This window comes from Coregonus clupeaformis, chromosome 16, assembly GCF_020615455.1.
Source record: "Coregonus clupeaformis isolate EN_2021a chromosome 16, ASM2061545v1, whole genome shotgun sequence".
NCBI classification, from domain to species: Eukaryota; Metazoa; Chordata; class Actinopteri; order Salmoniformes; family Salmonidae; genus Coregonus; species Coregonus clupeaformis.
In genome coordinates, this window is record NC_059207.1 from 6,219,822 (window position 1) to 6,232,879 (window position 13,058).

Genomic DNA, 13,058 nt, shown 5'->3' on the forward strand with positions numbered 1-13,058 from the left:
ACCTGGTCAATGACCTGAAGAGAGCTGGGACCACAGTCTCAAAGAAAACCATTAGTAACACACTACGCCGTCATGGATTAAAATCCTGCAGCGCACGCAAGGTCCCCCTGCTCAAGCCAGCGCATGTCCAGGCCCGTCTGAAGTTTGCCAATGACCATCTGGATGATCCAGAGGAGGAATGGGAGAAGGTCATGTGGTCTGATGAGACAAAAATATAGCTTTTTGGTCTAAACTCCACTCGTCGTGTTTGGAGGAAGAAGAAGGATGAGTACAACCCCAAGAACACCATCCCAACCTTGAAGCATGGAGGTGGAAACATCATTCTTTGGGGTTGCTTTTCTGCAAAGGGGACAGGACGACTGCCCCGTATTGAGGGGAGGATGGATGGGGCCATGTATCGCGAGATCTTGGCCAACAACCTCCTTCTCTCAGTAAGAGCATTGAAGATGGGTCGTGGCTGGGTCTTCCAGCATGACAACGACCCGAAACACACAGCCAGGGCAACTAAGGAGTGGCTCCGTAAGAAGCATCTCAAGGTCCTGGAGTGGCCTAGCCAGTCTCCAGACCTGAACCCAATAGAAAATCTTTGGAGGGAGCTGAAAGTCCGTATTGGCCAGCGACAGCCCTGAAACCTGAAGGATCTGGAGAAGGTCTGTATGGAGGAGTGGGCCAAAATCCCTGCTGCAGTGTGTGCAAACCTGGTCAAGACCTACAGGAAACGTATGATCTCTGTAATTGCAAACAAAGGTTTCTGTACCAAATATTAAGTTCTGCTTTTCTGATGTATCAAATACTTATGTCATGCAATAAAATGCAAATGATTTACTTAAAAATCATACAATGTGATTTTCTGGATTTTTGTTTTAGATTCCGTCTCTCACAGTTGAAGTGTACCTATGATAAAAATTACAGACCTCTACATGCTTTGTAAGTAGGAAAACCTGCAAAATCGGCAGTGTATCAAATACTTGTTCTCCCCACTGTATGTAGGGAGAGTGCCAGAACTGAGCTAAACTGTATAATAGCATAGTGGGGATGAGGAGGATCCTAACTTAGCACTTGAATGTCTTGCAGATTCTGGATGACAGGAAAACTTGGCTTGCCTTAAAATAGTCTTGTCCATAGTTGTCATTTTAATGCGCTAATATTTTCTGGGGTAAATTAAACTTTCAGGCAACTTTCATCCATTTTGGTGCCACAACATCCCTTTCCTTTCCATGAGGCAACTTTCAGCCATTTTGGTGCCACAACAGCCCTTTCCTTTCCATGAGGCAACTTTCAGCCATTTTGGTGCCACAACAGCCCTTTCCTTGAGGCAACTTTCAGCCATTTTGGTGCCACAACAGCCCTTTCCTTTCCATGAGGCAACTTTCAGCCATTTTGGTGCCACAACAGCCCTTTCCTTGAGGCAACTTTCAGCCATTTTGGTGCCACAACAGCCCTTTCCTTGAGGCAACTTTCAGCCATTTTGGTGCCACAACAGCCCTTTCCTTTCCATGAGGCAACTTTCAGCCATTTTGGTGCCAGCCCTTTCCTTTCCATGAGAGAGCATCCTCACCTGGCTGACAGGGGACGGTTTCAGCAGGATCCAAAAGACAGGGGGGAGATCTGTGTCGCGAGAATTTCTATCTCTAATTCAACCTAAGCTTGAATCATTACCAGGGGTTGTAAGGCTCTGGTTTTAATCATCAATGATTCAAGGTCCACAACCAGCAAGAATGATCTGTATTTTTATTAATGGAGAGCTCTGGCGCCCAAAACCCATACATGCAGCCTTTATACCCCTTGACACACAAAGGCACTTTGGTCCGCCCACCTTTAGGAGGCTTTTTTTTAACCCGTTTTCTCAGTCCCCTTCACCCTGGAATGTTTAGTCCCGCCCCCCTCTGTTAGTGGGTTGCCACTACATTATAACTCTTAACACCGTTCACACATTTATACTGTATTTGGGGTGAAATCCTTTAGTCATTATTCTTAAAATACAAATTAATCTAACAATCTACTAGAGCACCCAGACGAGCTGTTGGTCAGGTGACCCACTCCCTTCCCATAGCCTTGGTCAGGTGACCCACTCCCTTCCCATAGCCTTGGTCAGGTGACCCACTCCCTTCCCATAGCCTGCTGAGGGTTGGGAAAACAAAATAGATTAGTTGAAAGGCACGCTGTCAGGTCAGGATTAGATGAATCCTAAACTAAAATAATTTATTCCAAAAATAACTTCTGTAAACTTCTAATCCGTCAACAGGTCACTGGTGCTGTCCCATGAGGGAATATAAATCATTCACTATTGTAAGTCAACCGACCATGATAACATTTAATTTCAAAAAGTAATATCAACGCCTCAAGAAGAATGTGAAGCCCCTAGTAGATAATTGAGGTGGGTGGAAGCAAAATGGGAGTGTGACTGTGACCCACCGGGAAGCAGGGCCGGAGTGAAGCTCTTCATTCGTCTGGCTAGACCAAGAGGTAATGTGGTACGGTCCAGCTGAGGCCACTGTGGAGGAGACGGGAGACCACGTGGCACCTAGGGTGTAGACAGGGAGAGATTTATGGGAAGGAAAGGGAGAGGGGGGGGGGTATCTGTGAGTAGAGCGCTGTCAATATAAGGTCAAGTCAAATGTGAGTGTGTGTGTCTCTGCCTGCATAACTGCCAGTCAGGCAGGCAGTCAGTCAGGCAGGCAGTCAGTCAGGCAGTCAGTCAGTCAGTCAGGCAGTCAGTCAGGCAGTCAGTCAGTCAGTCAGGCAGTCAGTCAGTCAGGCAGTCAGTCAGTCAGTCAGTCAGGCAGTCAGTCAGGCAGGCAGTCAGGCAGGCAGTCAGTCAGGCAGTCAGTCAGGCAGGCAGTCAGGCAGTCAGTCAGTCAGGCAGTCAGTCAGGCAGTCAGTCAGGCAGTCAGTCAGTCAGGCAGTCAGTCAGGCAGGCAGGCAGGCAGTCAGGCAGGCAGTCAGTCAGGCAGTCAGTCAGGCAGGCAGTCAGGCAGGCAGTCAGTCAGGCAGGCAGGCAGGCAGTCAGGCAGGCAGTCAGGCAGTCAGTCAGTCAGTCAGTCAGTCAGTCAGTCAGGCAGGCAGTCAGGCAGTCAGGCAGTCAGTCAGGCAGGCAGTCAGGCAGGCAGTCAGTCAGTCAGTCAGGCAGTCAGTCAGTCAGGCAGGCAGTCAGTCAGGCAGGCAGTCAGTCAGGCAGTCAGTCAGGCAGTCAGTCAGTCAGTCAGGCAGTCAGTCAGGCAGGCAGTCAGGCAGGCAGTCAGTCAGGCAGTCAGTCAGTCAGGCAGTCAGTCAGTCAGTCAGGCAGGCAGTCAGTCAGTCAGGCAGGCAGTCAGGCAGTCAGTCAGGCAGGCAGGCAGGCAGGCAGGCAGGCAGTCAGTCAGTCAGGCAGTCAGTCAGTCAGTCAGTCAGTCAGTCAGTCAGTCAGTCAGGCAGTCAGTCAGGCAGTCAGTCAGTCAGGCAGGCAGTCAGGCAGGCAGTCAGGCAGGCAGTCAGGCAGTCAGTCAGTCAGGCAGTCAGTCAGTCAGTCAGGCAGGCAGTCAGGCAGTCAGTCAGTCAGGCAGTCAGTCAGGCAGGCAGTCAGGCAGGCAGTCAGTCAGTCAGTCAGGCAGTCAGTCAGTCAGTCAGGCAGGCAGTCAGTCAGGCAGTCAGTCAGGCAGTCAGTCAGGCAGGCAGTCAGGCAGTCAGTCAGGCAGTCAGTCAGGCAGTCAGTCAGGCAGTCGCTACTCAAAGCATAATCTACCTAGGTCAGTAGAGCGTTGCATGGCGATGAACTTGACTCCTACTTCTGCTGGCAGACTTCCTCCCGGGCCTCAGCGAGGGTCAGCAGACTGCAGGGGGATCTCATAGGTGCTCACCTCTCCTGCAATATAATAAGTGTTGAATGTAGAATAAAGCATCTCTCATGGTGATTGGATGTCAATATAAATCCTTGCAAATAGCTAAAAAGAGATGCTGTTGCCTGGCTACGCCCAGATCTGTACAGTATGTCCACTCACCCACATCTACTAATCAATCTGAAGTTATAGACAGGATGAGAGCGCTCCACTCTGTCCATATAATACTAGTGTTCATTATGAGTATTCAAATTCTTAGTCTAGATTGTTCTCTTGGGTCAAAGTGGACCCTGTACATTAATGAAATACGATTAGTACTGTAAATCCATATGTACATGTACTAGCTAGCTAGCACTGTGGTAGTACCCTAATATAGGATACTTGTATTAGCTGTTATAGATGAACTTCATGACGATGAGCTCCTCCTAAATGTGCTCCAGTATTAATGTTGACCTCCAGTGGCCACCACAACTCCTCCAGCCACATCTGGAACATCAAGACAGACAGACACCCACAGTCAGAGCTGGGCAAAATAGAGAAATGCTCAGCAAATATTGCTATTTATAGGGTTGCACCTCCCAATTGTTATAAACGTTCTCAAGCCGCATAGTGCCCAAAAGTTGTGATAGATGGAGGACAACGACTGTTTCGTATAAATAACACTATAGTTGCCTGGAAATATAACTACATCGCTAAAGTGGGCAAATGTTTAGTAGGAAACAACTTTGCCATCATTATCATGTCGTCAAATGGATGGCAATGTTGTCATTGGCTAGCAAAGTTAATAAAAAATAGCTAGCGATGCTAATGTTACCTAGCTAAAGTCCGATGGTCTCCCCTCCATCTTAGCTAGCTAGCTAACGTTATACTGCATCTAAAGTCAAGCTGGCTACATCAAAATGATGACAAATGGCTTTTCCTACTAATTATGCTCCTCCTTTTGCAATGTCTTTTGTATTTCCAAGCCACTGTAATGAAATTTTGATGAAATCAGCGCTCATTGACAATGCAATGAGTAGAATGCTCGATCAGTCAGACATGCTTCTCAGTTCTTGAGAATAGCCATAGCTAACTACCATAGTGATCATTTATTTATATAGCTTGCTAGCTAGCTATTTGGCTGTGCTAGAAATGATATAATCATGCTACGTAATTGTTTCAATGCACCTTCTAAATGTGAAATTACAAGACAAAAAGAAAGGGACACTTACCTAAACTGTTCCTCTGTGTCCTCTTGGTTGTGACGGTAGGGTAGCTAGCTAATGTCCTTTCCCATAGGGTGTACACTAGACGACTTTCAAAATCCTAAACATCGCTGAGCCTCTCACCAACGACACACTACAAGATTGTTCACTTGGTCGTGAGGATTGTCGATACCACGCCGTCTCGCCAAAAACAATGTGATGTGATTAGACTGTTAACATAACTAGAACGAGCGTTTGGCTCAAAGCAGCCTCAAACGTCTTCAGTCAGAAATTCACGCTTGCCATACAGAGTTGAAATATCTAGCCAACATTTTGAATTGAATAACGTTGCTTGTGAACTTTTAGACCTGTACCGATTTGACGCTTCAGTTAAAGGCAAGTACAAACGCATACTTGCCTGCACAGAGCCCTGACCTCAACCCCATCTAACACCTTTGGGATGAATTGGAACAAACAACTGTGAGCCAGGCCTCATCGCCCAACATCAGTGCCAGACCTCACTTATGCTCTTGTGGCTGAATGGATCAAGTTCCCGCAGCAATGTTCCAACATCTAGTGGAAAGCCTTCCTAGAAGAGTGGAGGCTGTTATAGCAGCAAAGGGGGGGGGGGGCACCAACTCCATATTAATGGCCATGATTTTGGAATGAGATGTTCGACAAGCAGGTGTCCACATACTTTTGGCCATGTAGTGTATCTCAGTATTTGAATTATTTATTTTATACAGTTATTTTTCACTCATCTTTATCAAGGGTGTCAATAATTTCAAACCCAACTGTATGTACTTATATGTAATTATGTGTGGATACATATATAACCATATATGGACATATAAAACATATGTACAGGTAACTGCCAAAATAAAGGAAAGCCTTTAGTAAATGAGGGATACAAAATATTTTGAAAGCAGGCGCTTTCACACAGATGTGGTTCCTGAGTTAATTAAGCAATATATTTTTTAAATAAAATGCCCAGTTGTGTGTGTGTGTGTGTGTGTGTGTGTGTGTGTGTGTCAGTCACCAGATCTCAACTCAATTGAACACTGATGGGAGATTTCTGGAGCTGCGCCTGAGACAATGTTTTTCACCACCATCAACAAAAACACCAAATTATGGAATGGCTCATGAAAAGAATGGTGTCGCATCCCTCCAATAGAGTTCCAGACACTTGGAGAATCTATACCAAGGCACATTGAAGCTGTTCTGGCAGCTCGTGGTGGACCAACGCCCAATTAGGACGCTTTATGTTGGCGTTTCTTTTATTCTGGCAGTTACCCGTACACAACCATTTATCACGTCTCCGTATGGGACTGACCATAGACGCGTCCGTTGGGCAGGACAGTGCCTCCATTTGCCAGGCTGTTGAGCTCTCCGGTGGCCTCTCCTCTCCGTGACTCCCCTCCGCTACCACCTGTTAACGGCAGCACGGCGTCGTCCGTCCCCTTGGCGCCCGGTAGCTCCTTGAACACGGGAAGCTCCTCCTCTTCCTCCTCGGGAATCTGATCTAAGGACTCGTCTGAGATCCTGGACAGGGCAGCTCGCTCCTTCTTTATTCTACCTGACCGGGGGACGGTGACAATACTGTTACACAAACATACACACATACAGTAGCGACTCGTCTGAGAACCGCGACAAGGCTACATCATTCTGTCAACTCTCAAAGTGCTCTAAAGCAACAACAAAAAAAACAAGCAATTTAAAAACATTAATCATCATGAGTATATGGACGGTCAAGAGACTGAAGGTTGAGAAAGTTCATGGCTTGATTGACATTTACACACTGTTATGATATGTGCGCACGTGTTCCCACGCAAGCACGCAGAAATATACGTCTAGTATATCATTTGACATGTTAGTCATTTAGCAGACGCTCTTATCCAGAGCCACTCACAGTTAGTGCATTCATCTGAAGATAGCTAGGTGGGACAACCACATATCACAGTTAGTGCATTCATCTGAAGATAGCTAGGTGGGACAACCACATATCACAGTCATAGTAAGTACATTTTTCGAGACAAGCGGAAAGGTTATATTTCACACACAGTATAAACACACACATACGGTTTGTGGGCAGAAGTGTGTTGTGTTTGACACAGCATCTGTCTGTGTGTTGTGTTGATGTTGTTTTGTTCCGCTTGTGGACAGAGCAGTGGGACATCTCCTCTATGTTCCTGTTAGTGGAATGTTATGTAGCTGTCAGCTGATCCTGGGAGAGAGAAACCTAATCCTAACATTTAGAAAGCGCTTAGCAACCACTCACTCCCTCAATCAGCAACAGTTTGACTCTGAAGGCAGCAGTGTGTGTGTGTTTGAACTTGACGTCAGCAGGCGAACAGCAACACTCACATTAGGACCGAATTACACCTGCAAACCAGAGCCGTGTGTTTTGAGAGTTGAGACATTGAGGTTTCTGCATTATGATACATTTACATGAAACTACAGCCTTCTATGGCAGTCATGTTAGCGCCCCATTAACATTACATGGGGAATATTTAAACAATGCTATCTTACGGAATGTCTATAATTAGAACAATATTCAAAATTCTACAAGTTGGCCCAACTCACTACCACTGTCAACTGAATTCTAGAGAGCTCGCTCTTAGGCCAGCTTCACTGATACCCTCTTGCCTAGAGAGCTGTCTCAGACCCCGGTCGTGTTCAGTGATACCCTCTAGCCTAGAGAGCCGTCTCAGACCCCGGTCGTGTTCAGTGATACCCTCTAGCCTAGAGAGCTGTCTCAGACCCCGGTCGTGTTCACTGATACCCTCTAGTCTAGAGAGCTGTCTCAGACCCCGGTCGTGTTCAGTGATACCCTCTAGCCTAGAGAGCCGTCTCAGACCCCGGTCGTGTTCAGTGATACCCTCTAACCTAGAGAGCTGTCTCAGACCCCGGTCGTGTTCAGTGATACCCTCTAGCCTAGAGAGCCGTCTCAGACCCCGGTCGTGTTCAGTGATACCCTCTAGCCTAGAGAGCTGTCTCAGACCCCGGTCGTGTTCAGTGATACCCTCTAGTCTAGAGAGCTGTCTCAGACCCCGGTCGTGTTCAGTGATACCCTCTAGCCTAGAGAGCTGTCTCAGACCCCGGTCGTGTTCACTGATACCCTCTAGTCTAGAGAGCTGTCTCAGACCCCGGTCGTGTTCACTGATACCCTCTAGCCTAGAGAGCCGTCTCAGACCCCGGTCGTGTTCAGTGATACCCTCTAACCTAGAGAGCTGTCTCAGACCCCGGTCGTGTTCAGTGATACCCTCTAGCCTAGAGAGCTGTCTCAGACCCCGGTCGTGTTCACTGATACCCTCTAGCCTAGAGAGCCGTCTCAGACCCCGGTCGTGTTCAGTGATACCCTCTTGCCTAGAGAGCTGTCTCAGACCCCGGTCGTGTTCAGTGATACCCTCTAGCCTAGAGAGCTGTCTCAGACCCCGGTCGTGTTCAGTGATACCCTCTAGCCTAGAGAGCTGTCTCAGACCCCGGTCGTGTTCAGTGATACCCTCTTGCCTAGAGAGCTGTCTCAGACCCCGGTCGTGTTCAGTAGGCGCAAAGTGAAAAAAATACAGTCTGAAACAGAGGGACCCCAGTACTACCTAGATGTCCTATAGACAATATATCAAAGCATGGTTCCCCACTGAGCTTAACTTTTTGGAAATGGCAAGTTCACTTTCTCATCCATGAATGCATTTCAAGTGCAAATACTGTCCAGCAGCTCAAATCAGGATGGGGGGGGCGGGGGTATTGTTATTAGGAGGGGCGTCTACCATGGAATGCTAAAATAATGCTTATGATCACACTTCCTCAATGTATATATTATTGGGACAGAGCAGAAGTTAAATAAAATAACAGTAGGGAGGCTATATACAGGGGGGTACCGGTGCAGAGTCAATGTGCGGGGGCACCGGCTAGTTGAGGTAGTTGAAGTAGTATGTACATGTGGGTAGAGTTAAAGTGACTGTGCATAAATAATTAACAGAGTAGCAGCAGCGTAAAAGGATGGGGTGGGGGGGGGCAGTGCAAATAGTCCGGGTAGCCATGATTAGCTGTTCAGGAGTCTTATGGCTTGGGGGATAGAAGCTGTTGAGAAGTCTTTTGGACCTAGACTTGGCGCTCCGGTACCGCTTGCCGTGCGGTAGCAGAGAGAACAGTCTATGACTAGGGTGGCTGGATTCTTTGACAATTTTGAGGGCCTTCCTCTGACACCGCCTGGTATAGAGGTCCTGGATGGCAGGAAGCTTGGCCCCAGTGATGTACTGGGCCGTACGCACTACCCTCTGTAGTGCTTTGCGGTCGTAGGCCGAGCAGTTGCCATACCAGGCGGTGATGCAACCGGTCAGGATGCTCTCGATGGTGCAGCTGTATAACTCTTTGAGGATCTGAGGACCCATGCCAAATCTTTTCAGTCTCCTGAGGGGGAATAGGTGTTGTTGTGCGGTATATATTATTGGGACAGCTAATACATTCGGCAGCCAAGCACGAGTTATGTGTAGCCTGAAATCGTCTAAACGTGACGTTATATCTTCACGCCTAGAATAAAAACCTCCACTACCCAGGCATCCGTCATAAGAGTCAATTGGCTGAAATTACAGGGGGCAGTTTTGGGGAAAAAAAACGAATCCTGTGTTAACCGTCCTCTGGAATAACGCACATGCTTGGAAAATAATTACATAACCAACGTCTCTAGTAATGCTAGTCCCGTCTGAATAGGTCTGTAATAATACGGCAAAGAATAGCTTTACCGGCGCATCGTCATGGGATCTGTCAAGGTTCAGCAGAAATATCACTGAAATATTCTACACATCACCTTCTACTCTGTATTCAAACAAAATAGGCCTTTCATGAGTTGATAAGCAAATGGGCAGAATCATGACCATGCCAGTCCTCTCTAGAACGCGAAATGAGTCTTCCTAGTAGGACTCAATAAATGAGGTAGTGTGTACGTGTGCACAGCTGTTTCAGCGTGTTTTGAGAACCGAGCAAGAGTCGACTCCTTCGACTCCAACCACAGGAGTCGGTGTCGACTCCAAAAATCCTGGAGTCGTTCAACCCTACCTTGGACTCTTGCTTATGATACTATTTTCTCTCAAAACATCCAAACCACAATATCTGGCCCATTAAAAAAAGTCCAAGAATCAACTATATAAAGTGCTAACCCTACCCCCCCACGAAACAAAACCCTAAGCTTAACCATCAAACAAAACCTTAACCTTAACTTACTTACTTTTACCGACTCAGGAGGCGTGCACACCATCCACAGCTTCAGAGTATTTTCATTGCTAATATTCAGTCCCTGGACGATAAAGTAGACAAGCTCAGGGCGAGGATCTCCTTCCAGAGAGACATCTGGGACTGTAACATACTCTGTTTCACAGAATCATGTCTCTCTCCCCATCCATACAGCCAGCTGGGTTCTCAGTACATCGCGCAGACAGGAATAAAGAACTCTCTGGGAAAAAGAAAGGCGGAGGTGTTTCATGATTAACTACTCATGGTGTGATTGTGGTAACGTACAGGAACTCAAGTCCTTTTGATCACCCGACCTAGGATACCTCACAATCATTACCTCCCGAGAGAATTCTCTTCGGTCACCGTCACAGCAGTGTATATTCCCCCTCAAGCCGATACCACAACGGCTCTCAAGGAACTACACTGGACTTTGTGCAAACTGGAAGCCGCATATCCTGAGGCCACATTTATTGTAGCTGGGGACTTTAATAAAGCAAATCAACATATTACTACACTACTTGCGCATCAAAAACTCTTGACCATTGCTACTCTCCCTTCCGGGAAGGCTACAAGGCACTCCCCGCCCTCCCTTGGGAAAATCAGATCACGCCTCCATTCTGCTCCTCCTTTCCTATAGGCAGAAACTCAAACAGGAAGTAGCCGTGGTAAGGACCGTTCAACGCTGGTCTGTCCAATCGGAATCCATACCTGAAGATTGTTTTGATCACGCGGACTGGGATGTTCCGGGTTGCCTCAGAATAACATTGACATATACACTGACACGGTGACTGAGTTCACCAGGAAGTCTATAGGGGATGTTGTTCCCACCGTGACGATTAAAACCTTTTCAAAAACTGTGGATAGATGGCAACATTTGTGGCAAGGTGACTGGGAATATGGTTGAATACAAACCCTCCGTAAGGCAATCAAACAGGCAAAATGTCAGTACAGAGATAAAGTGGAGTCGCAATTCAACGGCTCAGTGTTTATGGACACTCCAGCCCCCTCTTTTTCTGTCATCATGAAGTGCTTTGAGAGGCTAGTTACGGATCATATCACCTCCACCTTACCCAACACGCTAGACCCTATAGAATACCACAGTATGAGTCATAATACCCATAAAACCTAGCAGTCAAAGGAAATTATTTTTCCACCATTCATTTTTCCCACTGGGGATTTTAGAAACACTTAAAATAAGGGCTGTGTTTCCTGTAGGCTTACCCTGGCATGATGTTTTGATAACCGTGTAGATCTCTCTAGGACAAGGTGACTTTGATCAATATATTCGCCTGTAAAAATGGAACCCACAAGGGTGCGTACTCAGCTCCCTCCTGTACTCCCATGACTAAGTGGCCATGCATGTCTCAAACTCAATCATCAATTTTGAAGACGACAACAGTGGTAGGCCTGATTACCAACAATGACGAGACAGCCTACAGGGAGGAGGTGAGGGCCCTGGCGGAGTGGTGCCAGGAAACTGACCTCTTCCTCAACGTCAACAAAACCAAGGAGCTGATCGTGGACTTCAGGAGACAGCAGAGGGAGCACGTCTCCATCCACATAGACGGGGCTGCAGTAGAGAAGGTGAAAAGCTTCAAGTTCCTTGGCGTACACATCACTGACAATCTGAAATAGTCCACCCACACAGACAGTATGGTGAAGAAGGGGCAACAGCGCCTCTTCAACCTCAAGAGGCTGAAGAAATTTGGTTTGGCACCGAAAACCCTCACAAACTTTTACAGATGCACCATTGAGAGCATCCTGTCGGGCTGTATCACGGTAACTGCACCGCCCGCAACCGCAGGGCTCTCCGGAGGGTGGTGCGGTCTTCCCAACGTATCACCGGGGGCACACTGCCTGCCCTTCAGGACATCTACAGCACCCAGTGTCACAGGAAGTCCAAAAAGATCATCAAGGACCTCAGCCACCCAAGCCATGGCCTGTTCACCCTGCTACCATCCTGAAGGCGAGGTCAGTACAGGTGCATCTAAGCTGGGACCGAGAGACTGAAAAAACAGCTTCTATCTCAAGGCCATCTGACTGTTAAATAGTCACCATTAACCGGCCTCCGTCCAGTACCATGCCCTGAACCTTAGTCACTGTCACGAGCCGGCTACCACCCAGTACTCCACCCTGCACCTTAGAGACTGCTGCCCTATGTACATAGACATGGAACACTGGTCACTGGTTTACATACCGTTTTACCCATTTCATATGTACAGTTGAAGTCGGAAGTTTACATACACCTTAGCCAAATACATTTAAACTCAGTTTTCCACAATTCCTGACATTTGATCCTAGTAAAAATTCCCTGTTTTAGGTCAGTTAGGATCACCACTTTATTTTAAGAATGAGAGAATGATTTATTTCAGCTTTTATTTCTTTCATCACATTCCCAGTGGGTCAGAAGTTTACATACACTCAATTAGTATTTGATACCATTGCCTTTAAATTGTTTAACTTGGGTCAAAAGTTTCAGGTAGCCTTCCACAAGCTTCCCACAATAAGTTGGGTGAATTTTGGCCCATTCCTCCTGACAGAGCTGGTGTAACTGAGTCAGGTGTGTAGGCCTCCTTGCTCGCACGTGCTTTTTCAGTTATGCCCACACATTTTCTATAGGATTGAGGTCAGGGCTTTGTGATGGCCACTCCAATACCTTAACTTTGTTATCCTTAAGCCATTTTGCCACAACTTTGGAAGTATGCTTGGGGTCATTGTCCATTTGGAAGACCCATTTACGACCAAGCTTTAACTTCCTGACTGATGTCTTGAGATGTTGCTTCAATATATCCACATAATGTTCCTTCCTCATGATGCCATCTATTTTGTG

General features: G+C 47.0%; 1 protein-coding gene across 5 annotated transcripts in view; it reads right to left on the reverse strand.

Annotated features, from left to right (window-relative positions):
* Positions 1-13,058, reverse strand: part of LOC121584326 (sodium-dependent phosphate transporter 2-like) — a 150,675-nt gene that overhangs the window by 21,149 nt on the left and 116,468 nt on the right. For all 5 annotated transcript variants that reach the window (XM_045225601.1, XM_041900142.2, XM_045225599.1 and 2 more), the window contains one exon: positions 6,333-6,575. In XM_045225601.1, coding sequence (XP_045081536.1) covers positions 6,333-6,575 — 243 coding nt within the window. The remainder of the gene's footprint in view (positions 1-6,332; positions 6,576-13,058) is intronic.